The sequence below is a fragment of the Anabas testudineus genome, chromosome 8 (genome assembly GCF_900324465.2).
Source record: "Anabas testudineus chromosome 8, fAnaTes1.2, whole genome shotgun sequence".
NCBI classification, from domain to species: Eukaryota; Metazoa; Chordata; class Actinopteri; order Anabantiformes; family Anabantidae; genus Anabas; species Anabas testudineus.
In genome coordinates this window covers 15,201,284-15,224,043 of record NC_046617.1, presented here as the reverse complement: position 1 = coordinate 15,224,043, position 22,760 = coordinate 15,201,284, and the positions used below count along the sequence as shown (strand labels likewise).

Below are 22,760 nucleotides of genomic sequence, written 5' to 3'. Positions count from 1 at the left end.
ATATATTATCTTTGTTTTTAAATTAAAGCCTTTTTTGTGCTGTGAATTTGTGCATATCCTTTTTAGTTTAATGTTCTATGAGAGCCAACACTTCAATAAGGAAGCTGCTTCTATGTAACCACTAGCAATACTTGTTCTACGATTTCATCAGCAGGCATCTGAACTGCCTGCTGCCTTACACGTAGTATGTGATCACCCATATGAGGATGGGTTCCCTGTTGAGTCTGGTTCCTCTCAAGGTTTTCTTCCTGTTGCCTTCTCATGGAGTTTTTCCTTGCCACCGCCGCCCACGGCTTGCTCATCAGGGACAATCTTATTATTATGATGATTCCTACACATTCACTGTTCATGTAAACTTCCATAGTTTCTTTGCTTGTGTAAAGCTGCTTTGCGACAATGACAATTGTTAAAAGCGTTAAAAACGCTATATATTCTTATTCCACAACCAACTTTCCTTGTCCACTTTCCACTTCTGATGACAGAGAATTGGACTGACAGAGTTTCTCCTTTTCTTCTAACTCACATCCTACCTGTAGTGCAAACAACATTTAACATCACTTCAATTTCCAGCTTCAGAGTCATCATTCATCTGAAACTCTTCATCTCCAGAACATTTCTGACGAACTCCTCTTTCAGAATAACCTCTACTCAATTTCTCTTCCCATCCACACCATGGTAAACCAACTTCAACCCTGATCCTAAGCTTCTAGCTTTGCTACCTTTCCACCTGGTCTCCTAGACACACAGTATGTCCACCTTCCTTCTCTGCATTATGTGAACCAACTCTCTAGCCTTCGTTGTCATAGTCCCAACATTCAAAGTCCCTATTGTCATTCTACACATTTGGCTTTCCTTTTCTTTCTGTGCCTACGAACACGCCTTCCTCCTCCACTCCTTTAACCAACAGTAGCTCAGTTTTCATCAGCACCCTGTAGGTCAACAGCACCAGTGACCGTTGTTGTTAACGCAGGCTGAGACCAATCTGGTAAGGAAGTCTTGTTGATGATTTGTTTTACGTTGGATGCCTTTCCTGTCAACCTTCTGCATTTATCTATTCACTTTTGAATACATAAACAGATTGAGAATGTATAATATATGACTTACAGATTAATTCCTCTCTTTACATGTACATACTTTTTTACATGCCATTTTATATAATCAAGCTTGACGTGACTTGACTGGTAAACCAGTCTGGTTTGTATTGTTTTAGCTGTAACTGAGTGATATTATCACTAGCAAAGCTTCCTGGTTTCATTTTTGGTAAGTTAAAGTAGTAACGACTGTGCTCACAAAAACACAAACCAGAGAACTACTTGGCAGTGCTGCACCCACGTCCCAGCAGCAGTGCTGCAATACACAGAAGCGTAACTTCTCCAGCAGTCGAATAACAAAGGTAAACACCCTACATTTCTGATGACTGATTTTTGTTTTAATTTGCTGTTTTTCAGCATGGTTGACATCTAACCCATGTAGTTATGTTAAGCATTTATCTGCACCAAGAGTTGGATAACAATTGAGTAACCAAAATCATGTATAAATACTTTATAACTTTATAACCTTGTTCTGTATAGAACTGTATTTAAGGTTTGCTGAAAGCCAACAACAAGTCTCAGCACTCTTTAATTAGGCACAGATGAAATTCACACAGTGTTACTATCACTCTGCCATTACTTCAGCACACACAAGGTGGCATGTTTATTATGGAAAATAAACTTTTGACTCTACTTTTAATTAGATGTGGCTGCTGTATCAACTTCATAAAAACCTCGAAATAAACATTCACAGAAAGAAATCACCTTTCCTAATACCAGTCTAATTTTTACAAGACTGTATAAATGGAAACAACGACAAAAAACAGTAAAACCTGTTTTGGCATCTACAGCCACAACACTATTATTCTAAGACAGACTTGGAAAAAAATATCAGTTGTGTTATAGAGAGTGTTGGTGTGTAAGTATAACTTGTAGGTTGCTTAAGACAATGAATCTTTTGCATCTGCAAAACTGAAGTCTGAATTTGGTAGCTTACTCTTTATTTTGAGCAGAGGTAAAAGCACTTTGTTAAGCTTTTTTCGCAACATTATCCAACTTCACACAGAAGTGAAAAACAGATTTGCATTTAGTCATTTGGAAGCTTTTATCCAAAGCGACCAATACACACATTTAGTATTGTGTGTTTTATGTGTATGTAGTATTATGTTTAGGGTTTGTTTTGTTCTCTCTAAGAAATTGTTTAAACCTGCACTTTATGCTAGGCAGTTCTAGGTATACGACAGGTAAATACAAGGTATATGAATGAATTCATTCATGTAGACATATCAAACAACATCTACCCTTGCTTGGAACATTTGCCATGTTTTCTTTATTTCATTTAATGTGATTTTTGTTTAAGCAAATACGCCATGTACATGGCAATGATAGTGTTATTGATTGTTTACGGCTGCAAAATTGACCTTAACATTAGGTGTGTAAGGACACAGACTCTTTCAAAAGTTTGCGTTTGCAATACACGGAAGACATTCGGCGCAGCGTAAGTTCAGGTGGTGGAGCAGTCTTTCTTTGTCACACCTCAGCAAGTCGGCTACTTGCTGAGACGTCTTTGGGCAAGAACCAGAAAGCCTGTAGTAGATCCAACATGTATTGGCAGCTGTCCAACCACAATGTCCCCAACGGGATCAATAAAGTATTCATTATTATTATTTGGGTTTAAGAGAGAGATGAATATGACTATCTACATATTAAGAGAGAGATTTAAATGTACACACACACACACACACACACACACACACACACACACACACAAACACAAACACACACAAACAGAGTATATGGATGAAAATTTAAGTATTTTTAATTATCTACACAGGATGAAGATGTCACAAAGAGTCACCCTTTGCTCTGTGGCTCTGTTCCTCGCCCTGACCTCAGTGTCAGCTGTACAAAGACTCAATTCAATCAATGATTTGAAGAAAATCAACTTCGGCCAATCTGTGCCCAAACACAGTCTCCTGCTGCTCCACTGGTTTGCCAACAAAGTTAGCATTGTCAACAATAATGTCATATGGCTTAACTTTGACCCAAACAATAGAGACTATGGTTCGCATCATTATGGCAACTCTGAGAGGGTGTTGGACCCACTCCCTCAAGGACACCGGTACTACACTGTTGGAAACATCAATCAAGACAACTCTTTGGAACTTCCATCTTATGTTGTCAATCACGGGATGGAAGATATAGGAGAAAACATGGCCCGCATCATTATTAGAGTCAGTGACCGTCACCCAAACATAGCAGACCAAGTGTATATCACACAGCATTATGAGGCAGATCAACATCAAGGTACAGAATATGACCCAGAACATACCTATGAAGTCACTACAGATATTTTAAGAGAAATCCGAGAGTTTTCTGTGAGTCAAAACCAAAGACACTCTCTGTCAGAGCTCAGAGACGACTTTGGAAGCGATGCTACTGATAGAGATTTACGGGACATCAGAAACACATGGGGTGAGCTTGCTTCTCTTGGACTACTGTTGTTTATTGTGATCCAGGAAAGGCGCTCTAACACGCAGAGCAGAGCCCAACGTGCAGCGAGAAGAAAGATACATTTTGTTCCGCAAAATGGTTTTTCTTGTTTACATCCCAGAAAACAGGCAAAATGTTGGGGACGCCAATGATTTCTGTATATGCGTTTCACTTATTTTCCTCATTATTTTCCTTTTTATTCTTTTCATTTTGTTTTTATTTTACTTGAGGTAGGTAGATAACTATTGTTAATAAGACACTACTACATAGAGTAAATATAGGGTGCACAATATGCAATATTTCTCTCAACCAAGGTGTGTTGGCAGAACTTTTCACTTACAGTGAAGAACAGTAAGCCAGCAGGACTTTTACATCTTAAATCAATTGGGGACACAGAATCAGAGAGTTAATACTTTAATACACCTTAATGACAGTGAGGGATTGTATTGATGTAGGCTTTCTTTTGCTTCTGTATGTGTACTTAATTATGTCTTACATTGCTTTATGATGTCTAAGGGATACATTCACTTATAATATATGTGATGTTTCTGTAATTTAACACAAGTAAACTGGTCATTTTATTACTGTTTATAAATTTACCCATTTAACACTGAAAACATTTTAACATCATTTTGCTTATAGGTAATCAAGTTTCAACTTTGTTTTTAAATTAAAGCCTTTTTTGTGCTGTGAATGTGTGCATATGCATCTTAGTTTAATGTTCTATGAAAGCACAACACTTCAATAAGGAAGCAGCTTACCCGTAACCACTAGCAATACTTGTTTTACAATTTCATCTATGAGGAAGCACTAAGCTAAAGCAAGTTACAACCACTTGCACACAAAAACACATAAATCAGAGACCTAGCAGCAGGCTAATGCAGGTGAGATTTCTTGTTTTATGAATACATATTTAGATTTACTTCCATTCAATATTAGTGAGGCATTTAACCTCAGTCTTCACTTTGAAAGGTTCTCTGCATTATAATGTGAAAATTATGTTTAAAAGGCACAACTGGTTCGAAAAGATTTTATTTGACAACCATTTCCATCCTTTCTGTGAAGCCTACTGCCATCTGTGTTCCTGTCCTGGAGACCAAACCTGCCCATCACAATGAGGGGGGGTGCTCTATATCACATCACCATACTCACCAGAATTTCTCCTTTTCTTCTAACTCACATCCTACCTGTCGGGCATAACCACCGACAACACTGATTATCATAACTTCAATTTCCAGCTTCAAAGTCATCCCCCTATCCAATCTCTTCATCTCCAGAACATTTTTGACTAAAACCTCTTCTCTATTTCTCTTCCCATCCACTCCATGGTAAAACCACTTGAACCTTGATCCTAAGCTTCTAGCTTTGCTACCTTTCCACCTGGTCTCGTAGGCACAGTATGTCCACCTTCCTATGAGAAAAGTGCACGGCAAAAATAGAGTTTTTAAATCCAGAATGGACAGACCCCTTTCTGTTCATATTACTCATTGGGAGCACTAAACCAGTGTCTGATATGTTCAGAAACTGTGGCTCTTATTAAAAGAGCCAATGTCAAATGACATTATGAGACAAAACACAAAGGTTTTGAACACACATACCCACTTAAATCTGAAGTGGGATCATAGAAAGTTGCTTGTCTCAGAGCCCAATAAGACCAGTCAACCAGGATCTTGAGCCACATGCTCAGTTTCATGTTACATTAACAATAAATTTGTTAAAAGGTTTTTAAATTGTACTGAATTAATTTGATTTGACAGTCAAGTGTTGATTACATGCAGGCTACTTAATAATATAATCGCAGTAAATAGTTAGACATTACAATCTTCTGGACCTTTGCTTCCAATAAATTTGTGTAACCGGAGCTCTATAAATTTTAGTTGAATACTCCTGTTCTATGACTTACAGATTCATTCCTCTCTTTACATACTTTTTTACATGCCATTTTATCTTATCAAGCTTGACGTGACTGGTAAACCAGTCTGGTTTGTATTGTTTTAGCTGTAGCTGTGACATTATCACTACCAAGGCTTCCTGGTTTCATTTTTTAATAAGCTGTAACTTCAAGAAGTAACGACTGAGCTCACAAAAACACAAACCAGAGAACTACTCGGCAGTGCAGCAAAAATCTCCAGCATAACTCCTCAAGCAGCCAACTAACAAAGGTAAACTCTCATTTTCTGATGACCTTTTTTTTTTTTTTGATTTCATTCAGCATGGTTGACATTTAACCCATGTTATGTTAAGCATTTATCTGCAACAACAGTTGGATAACAATTGAGTAACCAAAATCTCAATCAAAAATGTATAACAGAAATAATTTATAACCTTATAACCTTGTTTTGTATTTACAGGTTTGTAAAAAGCCAACAAGAAGTCTCAGCACTCTTTAATTAGGCATATGTGACACTCACACAGTGCAACTCTGTGAATTTCTGCCATGGCTTTAGCAAGAAAACAAAGTGGCATGTTTATTATGGAAAATGAACTTTTGACTCTTATAATAAACATTCACAGAAAGAAATTACCTTTCCTAATACTAGTCTAATTTTTACAAGACTGTATAAACAGGAACAATGACAAAAACAAGTAAAACATGTTTTGGCATTTACAGCCACAAAACTATTACAACTAACTATTATAACTAAGACAGACTTGAAAAATATCAGTTGTTTGTAGAGAGTGTTGGTGTGTATAAGTAACCTTTAAGTCGTTTATGACAAAAGAAACTGCAAAATGATTGAAGTGTGAATTTGTTTGCCTTACTCTTTATTTTGGGCAGAGGTAAAAGCATTTTGAGCTTTTTTTGCAACGTTATTCAACTTCACACCGAAGTGAAAAACACATTTACATTTAATCCTTTGGACGCTTTTATCCAAAGCGACCAAAACACATGGTATTGTGCGTTTGAGGCGTATAGTACAATGTTTAGGGTTTGTTTTGTTCTCCATTGCCTCTCAAAGTAAATGTTTAAACCTGCACTTTATGCTAGGCTGTTCAAGGTATATGACAGTTAAATACAAGGTATGAAGGTATAATAATTAATTCATTAATTAGTTTACACATATCGTATAACATTCGGTTTTGCTCGCTCATTTTCTTTATTTAATTTAATATGAGTTGTTTTTAAGCAAAGATGGGATTAAAAAAAAAACTTCACTTGAGAAATGACAATGAGATACGTGTTTTTGATTTTTTTACAGCTGCAAAACTGACAGAGCTTAACATTAAAAGGATACAGACCCATTCAAAAGTCCTTGAACTGCAAGGCAAATTAGTTTGTGTTTGCAATACACAGAAGACATTTGGGGCTTAAGATCAAAAGCTGAATATGACTATCTACGAATGGTATAAATGAATAATTAAATATTTTCAATTATCTACACAGGATGATGAAGATGTCACAAAGAGTCGCCCTTTGCTCTGTGGCTCTGTTCCTCACCCTGACCTCAGTGTCAGCTGTACAAAGACTTAATTCAATCAATGATTTGAAGAGAATCAACTTCGGCCAATCTGTGCCAAAATACAGTCTCCTGTTGCTCCACTGGTTTGCCAAAACAGTTAGCATTGACAATAATAATGTCATATGGCTGACCTTTGACCCTAACGATAAAGATTATGGGTCACATCCTTATAACAACTTTGAGAGGCTGTTGGACCCACTCCCTCAAGGTCACCGGTACTACACTGTTGGTAACCCCAATCAAGGAAGTTCTCTAGAACTTCCATCTTATGTTGTCAATCACGGGATGGAAGATATGAGAAGAAACACGGCCCGCATCATTATTAGAGTCAGTGACCGTCACCCAAACATAGCAGACCAAGTGTATATCACACAGCATTATGAGACAAATCAACATCAAGGTGCAGAATATGATCCAGAACATACCTACGAAGTCACTACAGATCTTTTAAGAGAAATCCGAGAGTTTTCTGTGAGTCAAAACCAAAGACACTCTCTGTCAGAGCTCAGAGACGACTTTGGAAGCGATGCTACTGATAGAGATTTACAGGGCATCAGAAACACATGGGGTGAGCTTGCTTCCCTTGGACTACTGTTGTTTATTGTGATCCAGGAAAGGCACTCCAACACACGCAACAGAGCCCAACGTGCAGCGGGAAGAAAGATGCAAAATGATTTTCCTGTTGACATCCTAAAAAACGGGCAAAATGTTGGGGATGTCAATGGCTCAGATACCAGTAAATATGTTTCAGTTATTTTCCTTTTTTTTCTTTTCATTTTGTTTTTATTTTACTTAAAGTAGATAGATAACTACGGTTAATAAGACAGTACTACATAACAAGAAATGAGGGTGCGCAATATGCAATATTTCTTTAAACCAAGGAGTGTTGGCAGAACTTGTCACAGACAGTAAAGAACAGTAAGCCAGCAGGACTTTTACATTTTAAATCAATTGGGGAAACAGAATCAGAGAGTTAATACTTTCACACACCTTAATGACGGCCAGGGATTGTACTGATGTATGCTTTCTTTTGCTTCTGCATGTATACTTAATTCTGTCATATATTGTTTACTTTGTAATTGTAGTTTAAATTGAACTACAAGCTTCATATGCCACAGTTGTTATTAGAGGCAAATTGACACATCTCAAACTCTGTCATGACTGGCTCAGACCAGACCAGAGTAATGTTTATTCTGACTAAAACCCTGCAGACTCTGCTGTCTATGACACAGTTTGACAGGTCTACTGTAAATAACAATTGAATGGATCAGACCTGTGATAATATATATTGCTTTGATTGATATTATAAATGGGTTAATGCATCTATAATGTGTAAAGGATGCCTTCATTGATGATGTATGTAATGTTTCTTTAATTTAACACATGTAACTGTTTGTTTAGGCTGCAGGCATATATGAACTCCTAAATCCAGGTAATCTTATTGCTTTCACAGATAAAATCATTAAAATAAAGTCAGGGGCGCTCATGTTTTGATTTTGTGTTACTGAATTTTCTTATTAAACACCCAAGACATTTTAAAACAAGCACTGATTGACAACACATTCACTTGATTATGGGTATTTCACTTTCAACTTTGGATTAACACATTCTTTGATTTTAAATGTAAGCCAATATTGTGCTGTGAATTTGAATTTGTGCATTGTTACTTATTGAATATCTCTGCTGGTGTATAAAGGTTCCTGGCCAGTGCACTGTTCACTCAGCCAGCCCTAGGTAAGGTCGCCCACTGGCACTGTGGTCTGTAGCTGTAGCTTCTGTGGTCTGTAGCTTCAGTAGGACCTCAGCCATATTGAACAAAACACTGAATGAGTACTAGCTTCACTTGTGTTTATACGGAAGCCGTGTGCAAGTGTAATCTTAACATCATATTACCAAGCTTCCTGTAGCCACTTGCAATACTTGTTTTACGATCTACAGCTATGAGGAAGCCTTCAGCTAAAGAGACCAAGCAGCAGGGTAATTCAGGTGAGCTCTCTCATTTGAAATATATAGATACCAGATAGGTAGTATGGAGCAATACCTTTTAAAATATTTATACAGGATGGTGAAGATGTTAAGATGAGTCACAGTGTATTGTGTAGCTCTGTTCCTCACCCTGACTGCGGTGTCAGCTGTAAAAAGGTTTAATTCAATCAATGATTTATAGGAAATCAGCTTTGGCCAATCTGTGCCCAAGCGCAGTCTTGTGCTGCTCTACTGGTTTGCCAACACAGCTGCAACTCTCAGTGACGTCATATAGATGACCTTTGACCCAAAGAATGAAGACTATTGCTCACATCATCATGGAAAACTTTGAGGTGCTATTAGACCCACTAGGTCAGAAATACCAGTGCTACACTGTTCAAAACCTCCATAAAGACAACTCCGCCTCAAATCCCAAAACCCAAATCCACTTTATGTTGTCCACCACAGAAGGGCAGATATGGGAGGGAACAGGGCACGAATAATACTTCAGGAGGTTAAACACAAGATGGCGACTGACTGAGGGAACAAAGTACAATCCACAACATACATATGAGATCACTTTTAACCTCTTGAGAGAAATAAGAGACTTTTCTGTGGGAGACAACCAGAGGTCAGTTACAATTCTCAGAGACCAGTATGCAAGCAACACTGATGATTTTGAGTTAAATTACATTAGAAACACCTGGGGCTTGCTGGTCTTGAAGTTCTGTTATTAACTGTGGCACTATGGGCACTATGACCTACTGAACTGCAGATCCCAAAACAGACAAAGCAAACAAAGACTGTAGCTGGATGAAAAGTGCCCTGCAGAAATCTAAATAACTTTTCACTGTGTATTCATTAATTAAGAATGTTTGAGCTTTGAAAAGGAGGAAAACTGTCTGCATGTCTCTCTCACAGTGTTGTCCGTCAGCTATCCCAACATCTTTCTCCAAAATCTTAGCTGGACATTCAGGGCTGTCCTCTACGTGACTGGTCAAGAACTGGTTAAAATGTTGAAATGTTTGCATGTGTGCACATTGTACACTATCCAACAAGGTAAAAGGGACTTTCCGGAACATTTATAGGAATATAATCCCTAAGAATAACAGCAAGGTAAAATGAAAACAACAGTAAATACTGAAATGCTACATTTACTTTTAAAATGTTTAAATACCTAATCTACATAAAGATACAAGCAATAAACCATCTAAGTGCAGTGATTTGAAACTGAACTGTGAAAAATGCAGAGCAATACAGAGGCTCTAACAGAAATATTTGCTTTTCTAACTCTGAGGTTCAAAGCACACTGTCAAACATGAATTTGCAAGAGCTGCTTATCATCCTAAACATGCTCATAAAATTCCTAGATAATTAACAGGGAGGCTGCTCTTTGCACAGAATCATTTCACTCAAAACCACAAATGCAGACAATAAAACCATAGAGTATTAACTTTCATTTCTTATTCTGGTTTCAGAATATAGAAAGAGAGAGATAGAGAAAGGAAGTGTCCAAATGTAGCTGTATTGCTAAGCTTCCTGTACCACTGGCCTAGTAACACTTTTTGTACAGTTTCATTTACAAGGAAACAGTAAGCTAAGGGGAGGTACTCTTACACAGACACAAACCTCAGAGACCTAACAACCACCGACTAAGACAGGTGAGCTCTCTTGTTTTATACAGTTTTTAGATTAATCTTTCATAATATTTGAAGCATGTCACAACAGTCTTGGGTTTCTGTGTATATACATTATTCAGAGGTGGTGAAAAGATTTAATTTGGCATGGATTTAGTTTAGTTTAGTTTAGTGTTGCATCATAAACATAATCTTGTGTCCTGACTAGGATATAGTATTTTTTTTGATTAGTCAAATTGTTTTTTGATAGATCAGAGGGTATTTTGGTAAGGTAAATGATATGTTATTGGTACAATCTGCTTACAGCAAAGAATCAAGTTCACAATAAGACGCACCTTGAGTAATAATTCATACATAGAATAAGAATGTACAGGACAAATGAAAAATTTTATATTTTAACCTCCTACACAGAGTGATGAAGATGATTGGAAGAGTCACCCTTTGCTGTGCGGCTCTGTTCCTCGCCCTGACCTCAGTGTCAGCTGTAAAAAGACTTAATTCAATCAATGATTTGAAGAAAATCAACTTCGACCAATCTGTGCCAAAACACAGTCTCCTTCTATTCCACTGGTTTGCCAACACCATTAGCATCGACAATAATGATGTCATATGGCTGACCTTTGACCCAAACAACAGAGACTATGGTTCGCATCATTATGGCAACTTTGAGAGGCTGTTGGACCCCCTCCCTCAAGGACACCGGTACTATACTGTTGGTAACCTCAATCAAGAAAGTTCTGTGGAACTTCCATCTTATGTGGTTCATCCAAGGTGGGAGTATGTGGGAAGAAACAGGGACCGGATCATATTCAGAGTTAGGCAGCAGAACACACAAAGTCCAGCTTGGCAGAGAATTGACCAAGTGTATCTCACACAGCATTATGAGACCTCTGAGCAACAAGGGACAAGATATGATCCAGAACATACCTACCAGGTCACTACAAATCTTTTAAGACAAATCCGAGAGTTTTCTGTGGATCACAACCAAAGAAACTCACTGTCCGATCTCAGGGACGACTTTGGAAGCAATGCTGAGGATTCAGATTTACGGGACATCAGAAACACTTGGGGTGACCTGGCTTCCCTTGGACTACTGTTGTTTATTGTGATCCAAGAAAGGTATTCCAACACACACAAAAGATCTGAACGTCGAGCAAGACAAAAGAGACAACCAGATTTTGTAATTAATATCCCAGAAGACAGAACAAATTACATGGACCGTTTGGGGGTTTTTAACACTACTTGCTGAGGATCAGCGTGACCAGATAATACTTGAGGTAACAACTGCCACAGATGGAAAAGCCAGAATTAGTTGGAGCAATGTTCCTAGACATCGTCTCACACAAGGTGTGATGGTAGTGCTTTTCGAGAACAATGAGGGCCAGAAAGCCAGAACTTATAAGTGCATTGAAAACAGAGGGTCAGGCAGTTATGACACCTCTGTACCGCTAAATGATGGCCTTCAGGCCCGGCTGCATAAAGTGAGAATACGGTGCTGCTTCTGGAAAGGAGTGGGAGAGGAGATCTGCAGAGGTACTGAGTTCAAGAATCCGGAAGCAGTAAAAATAACGGGCTTCAATGCAAAACTACAACTGTTTGTAAAAGATGGTAAGGCCTGTGCTCGCTTGTATGTGAAGAAGTCTTTCAGAGAGTGGAAGACAGAATTCAACAAGGCTTGGATTGGTTTCTACACTTCTGCAAATAAAGCCACAAGTGACTATGAATTTTGGCAGTGGCAGTGGGCAACTAAATTCGAACCAAGTTATGAATTTCAAGATTATTATTATGACATGTATGAGTATCGGTCCGGTATGGCAATTGCTCCAGGAGTTCAAGCACGATTCATACACAAGAATGAATTAGTTAAAGCATGCACTCCAAGCTGGAAGTAAAGAAGACTACACGGGAGCTACAGTAGACAATCTTTTTACACGAAATGCTTTTTATAGATGTCATTGTGATACTTGGAGGTATTATTGTTGTTGAACAAATACCTTTTGACAGACCAAAATCAAACAGCAGCAGAGATGAAAGAATATCAAGTCATTTTTCTATGTGCTCTGCCTTCTCTTCTAGAGCACGTGTTGGCATCTCCGGTCCATTATTTTTGCATTACCTATGTAAGCATGATGCAAATATACTATATTTAAATCTTTATAACGAGGTTGTGGTCAGCTTAAGGAAAACTCATGTGTCAGCTGTATTTTTTTATCTGCATTTTACAAGAGCACATGTACATAACAAGGGCTTCAGCTCAATGAAAGAAGAGCAATGCCACTTAAAGTCTGCCCAAAATCTGTCTAAAACCAAAACAAACACACAAGTGCCCTGCACAAATCTAAATACGTTATTGTTCACTGTATATTTTATCAATTAGGAAAACTGTCTGTCTGCATTATAACCCAAGATTATAAAGCGGGGTTTTAAATAACAAGAAAACATGCCACAGAAATGAGAAACTAGGTTGAAGCTAATTTTGAAACAGTGAGTGCAGTCTCACAGAGCAAAACTCCTATATCCTCATATGAACCTATCACCAGCGAACGCTAAACACAAACTACACAGATTCACTCTATTTACGTAGGACTGAAGTGCTGTTCTAGTATTATTTGCTGTTCTGCATAATGTACCATCCTATTCAGCTGTGCAAGGCACTGTTAGTCATAGTTCACTTGTTATTGACACAAGCTGTAGATAAAATAAACTAATCTTGCTGTAATAATCTATCCAACTTCATTTTTGTTTGTACTTCTACATGTGTAATGACAATAAAGTTGAATCTAATCTAACCAAAGCCAAAGTGATTGTTGCCAATGTCAGCAAAAAAAAAAAAAAACTGTTCTTGCATATCTAACCTAACAGTGAGTTACTGTTGAATGTTTTTTTTTTTTTATTTGTGATTTTTATAGTCTTCCTGTAATGTTTTTTTTTTATAAAACTATACTTTAACAGCTAAACCCTTGTCAGTGTTTTTATTTTAATGTTAAAGAAACTAAACATGCACACGTCCATAACAACAGGTCAATGTTTGTCTTTTCACATTTACATTTAGTCATTTGTATCCGAAAATCTATGTCAAGGAGAAGCTTGTACGTGCAATGCAAAACAGAGAAATGATTAATCGGAGAGTTCATTTCCAGCTCATGTGACATTCACAAGTCATTGCCTCTGGTAAGGCTTCAGGCAGGCTTATCAATAGGCTTTTGTTTGTGTTAAAGCAATGAGTACCGTTTTAATGTGGTGAAACGAGGACAGCATTCAGCAGGTTAGCACAAGACCCAACAGATCATAAGTTAATCAGTCCTGAAGCAGACTCTTCTTTCCTCAAGACATCCAGGACAAAGCAGAGCAAAACAAGGCAACTTAAACATAAAGGGGGGTTCTTGTGTCTGTTTCTGTGTTTCTACATTTAGTTATTTATTACAAGTGAAACTCTGCAATGAAACAAGCACTGGACCAAAACAACAACATCTGTTAATTTGGTTTTGTTTATTCCATTGCCAACCTTTATTCTCTTATTACTTTGTGTACAATACTTTACTATTACTGATTAATCATTGAGCTTGTTTTATAAATTACATAATTGTAATGTGAAATAAAAACATTAACAGCAGCTTGTTTTGTCTGGACAACAGCCCAAAACTCAATGTTCTTTCATGAAATATTACATACAACACAGGTATTCACCTACGTTTGTGCAAGTACTTAAAAAAATAAATAAAATGCAAAATGCCTCACTCTGCTCATCTTGCCTTGCTGAGCTCCAACTATAAGACTTTTCTTATCTAAGCATGCATTGATGTTGGCCTGAAAAAACAACTGATAATACATAATAAAAAAAAAACTAAAAAAAACAACATGTTCGTTTAGTTCCATCTGGTGGTTCACAAGTCAGACGGGGATGGGATGCACATTCCTAAACCCAGTCATTCTTAGTTATTGTTAGGAAAGTTTATGAACCCCAAAAGGAAGTGTCTTTTACCACATATTAAACCAACTCTGACACAGCATCACAATGCCAGGACAAAATCAGATCTGGTCAGAGCATGGACAGGGAACTTAGATGAGTTGTGTACAATTATTGTCCGTGTCTGTCTGGAAGAATGAGATCACATCCTGCTGAATAACCACAAAACTGAATACAGCTGCTGTTACAGCTGACAACTCAACCGAAACAGAGCGTGTCATTACTGCACCTTGTATTTTACAACAGCTGCCACTAAAACAAACAGCTTCCTGCTTATCAGCATGTTCTCTGGGAAAGGGATACTTAATGAATTCTAGTATGTACATGAGTACAGATGTACAAATCCCCACATGAATAGAGAAACACATACTGTAACATCAGTGTCCTAATGCCAGCAGCGCTCACACAAGATGCAACAGGAGTAAATTGTAAAACATTCCCAGTTTTCTGTTCATAAAAAATACAAAATATTTATGTAGAAATAAATACTTAAAGAATTTGCTTGAATCCCTGCTGTGTGTACTTGTTGAGGAAATGGAAAGTAAACTGTAGTGTTGGGCATTTCGTCAAAGCAGTGTGGTTTGCCTGTTAGTTTAGTTTTACTCGACCGGAGGTTAAAGGAAGACTTTTCTCATTTAGTTTTCCTCCCTAAAGACAGACTTTACAGGAAATCACACTCACACACTTTGTGTCTGTCCATTTTTTCCCCCCCTTCTTTCCTTCTGCCCACTAACCCTCCTCTCTCTTTCTCTCCACCTCCCATCTGCTCACTTCTTCTCAAGCTTCTTTCTAGCAAGGCCTCCCTCCCTCCACATGCACAGTTGAATGGGAAGGTGGTAATCTGAGCCAAATGTGGCAGAAGTTGAGACTTAACCCTCTTACTTTCCTTACTTTCACCCCCGTTCTACCAACACAAGGTCACATTTCAGATTTCTTGCATGCTTATTCCCCCACGGATTCACAAGTGCCAAACTATAGAGAAGCTCTCTTCAGCAAGAGGCCGAATTTAAATTATATCCCCATTTGTCTGCAAAGGAAGTGCAGTGGCTAAAGTGAAACAGAGGCAGGCAACACACGGCATAAAAGTGGAAATTGAAGGCTTTCTATTTTTATGTAGAATGTTTTATGACCTCCAGATTTGGAATGTATCACCTCCCAGCCGCCTACGCCTGAATACTACTCCACCAGTGAGAGCAATGCATGAGCACAGCTGTCTCCAGATAGCGCACACACACAGATGAATACCAATACAAATATGAGCTTTTCTAACATAACAGACAAAGAAGCAAGATAATTAATAACCCGAAAGAAAGACTGAGATTTTGAAGCAACATCAAGAAATCATGACCAAGCACACAACCTTATTCAAGCTCAGTTATTAATTAACACAGCAAAAAGATGCTGTTACTGTTTACTAAACCAATAATTATTAAATGCCCTGCTAATGGCCCCTAGAAGCTGAAATTCATTATATCCACAGTAAAGATTCAAATAAATACACAATCTAGGCGTTCATTTAACTTTACACGTTATGTCCTGAAGGTGTCGCTATAACAAAGATCATGGTTAAATAGGTTACATCCGTGGAGAAGGAAGAATAGCCACAATATATTAGTTTTTGAGGTGCCCTGTCATGCACCGAGGTCTTTGGGGATAACTTTGTTTACAACATATGAGTCACACTCTTGGAAGTACAAAAACTGAATTTGGGTCTTTTAGGTGAGAGGTCATCTGAACCAACATACTGAACGGACAGACTGACCAACCCTGTCATCGCCTCTCTCTGTTAGATGTGGGACAAAAGAGTAAACGTGTAATTATTATAAATGCTTTACTGTGGGATGACTGAATTGCTGTACATGAATAACACTCAGGAGTTGTGTTCTTCCACATTTGGTCTGGTTAGTTTGAAAAGTTAGATCAACAAAACAATGACTCACTGTTATGAAACACCTTACCGCAGTTATAGGACATTTTTTGATGTTTCACCTCAGTTAAACCAGTAGTTATCGTGAAAGTTACTAGAAAAACATCGCAGTTTGAGTTTGGAATCATCCCACATGTGTGGGAAAGCAAAAATCACTTTACGCTAAAAAACAACACCAAGTAGGAGTAACTGGTTAACTTAATAAAAGAGAAAAGGCTTCAAAAAACAGTTTTATAGTGAGACAGATTCAAATTAGCTGGGCTGTCCAGATGCTTGTCTTTAACTGCTGTCCTGGGAGCAACACTGGGATTCTCATCATCACCCTCCCTGACCTACATTCGCAGATCATCAGTCTACACTGACAAGCTCACATGGACTCATCTTTGTGCTCTAAAATGTTTTTACTCTTATTTAATGGCTGCCTTAAAAAAGTTAAGTCTTCAAAATAAAAATCACTAAAATGATCCAATGTCAAATGAGAAACATTTGAATCAAGGTAGAAATGCATTTAATTGCAATGAAGCTGTGCAGTATGTTGCAAGATAAACAGTTTCAAAAGAGAAACTGAGCAGTGACACTGTAAAGCAATGATATGATTTCACCACAGTGTAGTTGCTGCCAAACTTTTGCAACTTATTGGATTTAGAAACAATGTTGAAACTGTTTACAATCAAATCACCAAAAACAGTCAAGTAGCATTTTAATCAAAAACAAACAGACTGCATGGCTAAAATATCTCCATGAGCAGTTCACTTCAACAAGTACAACTAAAATGAAATGGCACTGTTTGCAATTTCCTGTTTTTCTGCACAATTTGGTCCTAAAATGATACCTGATCCTCACAAATAGTCACAAATATCTACAAACACAACATTTCTATACTGACTGAAAAACAGTCTTATTACTGAAACAAAGCGAAGGTGGATAAAGCAACAGCAGTCGTGTTTTTATAACTGGTTGAACCACCTTTGGCAGCAATAACCTCAAGCAAGGACTTCCTGTAGCTCTGGATTAGGCCGGCACAGCCTCCAGGAGGAATATTGGACCAGTCTTTCCTACAGAACTGCTTCAACTCAGCCATGATCTTGGACATTCTCTGAACATCTGGTGTGAGCAACTCCCTTAAGGTCATTCAACAGCATCTCTGTTGGGTTTAAGTCTGGGGTCTGACTGGGCCACTAGTGCAGGTATAATGTATAGCTACAAACTTAGCTTATAGCATAGCTTTTTCCACCATCACTCTGTAGGTTTATGCATAACACATTTATGCAGAAAACTAGGTAACTGCGAACAATATCATGACTTTTTCTTGTATTTTACAGGAATTGTTTTTAAACGCATGATGCACTGAGAAGGTACTCACTGTCTGTTGGTCGGGTTGTGGGCACCTCTGTGACAGGTGACTGCACTGTTTCCACCCGGGTATCTGTCAAGGAAGGCAACGGAGCACTAGGTGCAGGTGGCAGGTGATTGTTGTTCTCCATTGCACTGCCTGGCACCAAACCATCCGGCTGTCTGAAGGTGGGCATCTCTGGCCTCCTGGATACACCATCAATTGGGCTGAGGCTGGGAGATGGGGGCTCTGCTCTTCTCTGAGGTGGCTCAGGGATCCTAGAGACTGGGGCTGATGAGAGCTGGGCATCCATCCTCCTGGGAGGGGCAGGGGGCTCGTGGGATCTTGTCATGCTGAGCTCTGCCCGCCTGCTTGTGGAGCTAGAGATGGAGTTGGAGGAGCTTTCCAAGGAGGAACTCCGACTGCTCAGGCTGACCTCAGGTCGTTTGAGGCCAAAGCGGGCAATGCCAGCACTAGGCGAGTTGTCGATCTGCTTAGAGGAGACCTCAATGGAAATTTCTGTGCGACGGGAAGAGGCCAAGTCAGGATTCCGACCCCCTGATAACTCGATACGCCTCATGCCAGACTTTGGAGAACGTGGATTGGAGGACTCGGAAGGGGAAGATCTGGAAGAGGAGTAGTCAGAGTTGCGGGAGCTCAGGTCGTAGCTCCGCTGGCTGGATGTGGATGAGGTGGATGAGCGGAGGGGGTTGGTGGTGCGTCGAGACAGGGGCGAGGGGTTTGTTGATGTATCCGTCTCCTCCACCTCAAATGACCGTTTTAGTGCTGGAAAACACAGAACATTTTTGGTTAGACAAGAAACAGAAGATTCTCTTAGTCCATACAGATGCCTTAACAAAACCGGGGCTAGGCATCTTTAACTTATTTCAGGTAGGCTATTGGTATACATTTGATTTACAGTGGGATGGTAATATTAGTAAGAGCCACAAAAGCTACAAAATTCTCCAAAATAAAACAGCAGAGCTTGATTTATGTGTGTGCTTGAAGTCTGAATGCCCTGGAATAGAAAAGGTCCCCGTCAGGTATTATGCACTTATAGATTTGTTTTTATCTGACATTTTTGCCATTTCCAGGCAAAAATGTGGACATTTTCTTTAGGAAATACTCTAAAATTACACATTAAACACGCTTTTTTGCCCTCACTTCAGAAATAGAAACAGTGGGATGCTTTGTATAGTTTGTTTTTTTATATATAAGAAGAACATACAACTTCAACAACAAATTAAGCCCACATACCTTTCTTTAAAACGAGTTTTATTTAATTTCAATACTATACTAGACTATATTTTCTACTTCTTGATTTTAATGTGTCCTGCTCATTGACTGTATACGGTCCTGCACAGATCTCTTATTTTGAAAACCGGACGTCGTCGATGTGTATTCCTGTGTTAAACTCGCTAAATCCGACTAATAATTGATTAATAATTAATTAATAATTGATAGCGTGCTCCTTCACTACTCATTCAGCTTTCTGCTGGTAACATTTCCATACGGCTTTTGTTAGAAATCAAACAGGATAAAGTCGCTAACTCTTCCTTTAACTCACTCTGTGTAGTTAGTGTTACCACAAAGGTTAGAGTAGTGGCGCACTCCAATCTCAGGGGCGGTGTGTTTGACCGCAGTTAATTAGTCTGCACCACAATGAGCATCACACACAAGCACTGTAAGTACAGGCTCACTGGCAATTATGTCAATGAAAGTTGCGGTTGAAATAATTGTACACGTTGCAGTAGCCATTAAATCGCCCAAAATAATCCTGAGAGGACTTGCCAGTCTTACCAGATTTGACGCGCTTCACATATCCTGATAGCATGATGTTTTTAATTGCTAACCCACTCTGAGAAATAAATTTCTTTACCCTGACCTCTTATGGTTTACCAATATACACATCTACCACCGGAAGAGCAGAAAGACGTAATCATCTGGCGAAAAATATTCTAAAATTACACCAACGACGTCTCCTTGATATATGAGCCTACCTTTCTAGTCCTGACACACCTGTTGACATGACTGACCACGCCTCCCCACAGGCTAATTGATCACGTGACCGCTACATGATTGTACTTCCTGCACTTACACACAAACAAATCATACTTGATCCATAACTTAATAAGAAACTGTGTGTCCTAACAAAAGTCTATATTTGAAAAACAAAAATTATTTGAAAAAATACTTTTTAAAATTAATTCGACCTACAAATGTAAATTAATTGTATTATTAAATCCACCGCCAGCCTTTTGTTTCTAGCTGTTTGATAAATCCTTTTTCTATGGTCATTGTAAGATTAATGTCAGATGTGAGGGTGACGCCTGGCTCACCTCATCTAAACCCAGAGGCTGGAGAAACTACAAGTCTTGGAGCAATACATACCCTGTCCCAGATAAACACCCAAGCCTGCACAGGCTTCTGGCTTCCTTCAAGGTTGACGAGCCAAGCACCAGCATGGGAGAATACCCTCTTCCTGGAACTAACTGTTTTTACATCCTTGCTATGTTAGAGCAATTTTTTGTCTCATATTAGAGGATGTACTGAGAAGCAGCTAATAGATCGCAGTATTCACTGACACCAATGTGAAATACAGGTTTATCTGGGCACTTGTAACAGTAGGATTACAATTTTCTTGAGTAAACCTGTATTATGAAACATACAAAATATAGGGTCAGTCCTTTTCGGCATCACTTGCTGTTAAATATTTACTAACCTTCAGTGTGACTATGGCTCTGAAATTCCAGGTAAGCAATCCCATAATCTCATAATCATCAAATTCATACACTAGTTTCAACAGAAACTGAACATTTCCCATCGGTTTTGTTTAGCTACTAAACATGTCACATACAACAACTATCTGTACAACCCATTGTATTGCAATTTTGCCTTTTGAATGTAAAAGGAATATTTTGTGGTCACATGTAATAATGTAAGAGTTCTCAGTGAGCTGCATGTTCCTCTTTAAGGCTGAGAGATCTGCACTTAAGGTTACACTGAGGTTACACTGGGTGCAGTGATTAAAGCTTGAAATATCTACAGTAGGATTTTTTGTCAGCGAGTAGAGAACGAGCACCACAAGTGAAACAGCAAATTCACTGCTTGCACTTTAGCTTTAATGAACTTCACAGGCAATAACTGTGTGATACTTGTCTTTAAATGGAAAGAGCCTGGGCAATTAAAGTAAGCAGCAAGAGCATTTTCTAAGTGCCGCAGACCACTTAAAACTGTGTTTTACTGTGATTTTGATATAATGACCTGTTTGCTTGAAATTGTGTTAAGTGTGTGGTGTGTGCCTGTTCTGTGGTAACAGAAGAGCCCAATACAGTGAAGTCCTCACAGACACACTGGAGACAGAGGGCCTGTCAGCTGTGTTTCTCTCTCACTCTCTCACTGTGTGTGTGTGTGTGTTTAAACACAGCTGTACAGTAAAGCAAACACAGCTCAGGTTGGAACTCAACGCTCTGCCTCTGCTAATGTCACTGCATCCTGGGTTCTGTGTGTATTCGAACAAATGAAGGTGACACATTAATAGTAACAATGGCACTGTTAATGGCTTCCATATGTGCATGCCTCATTAAGTGCCAGTATGTTTATGTATGACTGCATACAGTATATTCATGAGGCATTGTGTTTTTGCAAGTTTTGCGTTTAGTGCCATAGCTACGTACACAATTTCAGGGACAAAGTCATTTCTCCAGGCTGCCCTATGTGGTGATAGCAGTGATTAGAGACGTTCCAGCCAAGCTAATAGTAATAACCAACAACGTAAACCAACCTTTACCTCTCATTTTACCTATAATTGTACAAAATCTTTAAAGATTATTGAACCCTATCAACCTTGGAGTTGATTCTAAGAGGTATACTGTAACTTGCCAGTGGTCTGAATCACCAAATAAGGAAGACAATGCAAGACGTTACATTATGGTTTCAAATAACACTGTCAGACATGGGCAGACAACCATGCAGTGCAATGAAACATGTTTACAAAGCAAGAAAATCACATGATGTTGCTATTTAGTTCTCTGGTGTAGCATGTACTGGATTAACACCACATGGAAATTCTCTATGCCTCTCTGACCATGACAGCACATGTGCAGGATGGGTCAGAAAGATTCAGTACTGCCAAGTGTCTTCAGTTTTTGAGAGAAGCTTATATTCACTTCAGTAGAAGCAGGAACTTCTAATGGTGATTTCCAAAATCCACAGAGTGTAGTCTCCAAACTAAATTTACTGTAAAAGTATCCCGTGGAGATTTTAACTTCTATTACTGTTATGGAGCAGTTTTTAATTAGAGGTTTGTGCGTTCAGGAGGATACACATGCCAATTGTTTCACACTATTTCACTGATCTACAGGTAAGAAGAGGACTAAACGTGAACCCATTCAACCTAAACTGAAATTGTAAACAATACTACTTTAAGGCAAATTTTCAAAATGCAATCACATCACTGACACTCCTCTCTGTCTGAAAGACACAGTGACCTGAAAAAGAATGGATGTCAAAAGGCGCTTAGGACTAATTGGCATAAGAACTTTTGGCCCTTTGTCTGAAAGTCTAGTACTATTGCTTGGGGGCGTCTATCACAGTTGTCAAACACACTTTCCATTCCCTACAGAAAAAAACACTTACTGTTTAAAGTGAAAAGGAAATTATTTAATTGAAAGCTAGTTCTTTTTGATTCATGCAGCCTGTTCATAACGCTGGAGTCTTGTCTAGGGTTTGCATCGGTACAGGTTTCAGTCCATGTGTCCAACAGGAGAAAAACAGCAAAAGGTAGGTTTAAAGCCTAACAAGGACCTGCTGTGCTTGCTCTACCTCAGGGTGACTCTTGGTGGAACCTTCCCAGCAGCACCAGTACTGTTGGCGTCATTAGCAGGAAACCTGTCCTAACTGGTGACTACAGATTGTCCTGATAATACTGATAAGGATAAGGATGG

At 38.7% G+C, this 22,760-nt stretch overlaps 3 protein-coding genes across 5 annotated transcripts in view; 2 read left to right on the top strand and 1 right to left on the bottom strand.

Moving 5' to 3' along the window:
• Positions 1-22,760, bottom strand: part of LOC113168925 (septin-9-like) — a 70,286-nt gene that overhangs the window by 26,537 nt on the left and 20,989 nt on the right. For all 3 annotated transcript variants that reach the window (XM_026370040.1, XM_026370198.1, XM_026370121.1), the window contains one exon: positions 17,845-18,600. In XM_026370040.1, the coding sequence (XP_026225825.1) occupies positions 17,845-18,600 (756 nt within the window). The remainder of the gene's footprint in view (positions 1-17,844; positions 18,601-22,760) is intronic.
• LOC113169237 lies at positions 857-4,218 on the top strand. Its single transcript, XM_026370516.1, has 2 exons — positions 857-1,393; positions 2,866-4,218. Exon 2 carries the CDS (start codon positions 2,867-2,869, stop codon positions 3,674-3,676), a length of 810 nt encoding a protein of 269 aa, XP_026226301.1. The 5' UTR covers positions 857-1,393; position 2,866; the 3' UTR covers positions 3,677-4,218.
• On the top strand, positions 9,494-13,959 carry LOC113169703. The gene is made up of 3 exons (XM_026371360.1): positions 9,494-10,611; positions 10,999-11,815; positions 11,853-13,959. The coding sequence occupies exons 2-3, from the start codon at positions 11,003-11,005 to the stop codon at positions 12,477-12,479; spliced, it is 1,440 nt and encodes a 479-aa protein (XP_026227145.1). The 5' UTR covers positions 9,494-10,611; positions 10,999-11,002; the 3' UTR covers positions 12,480-13,959.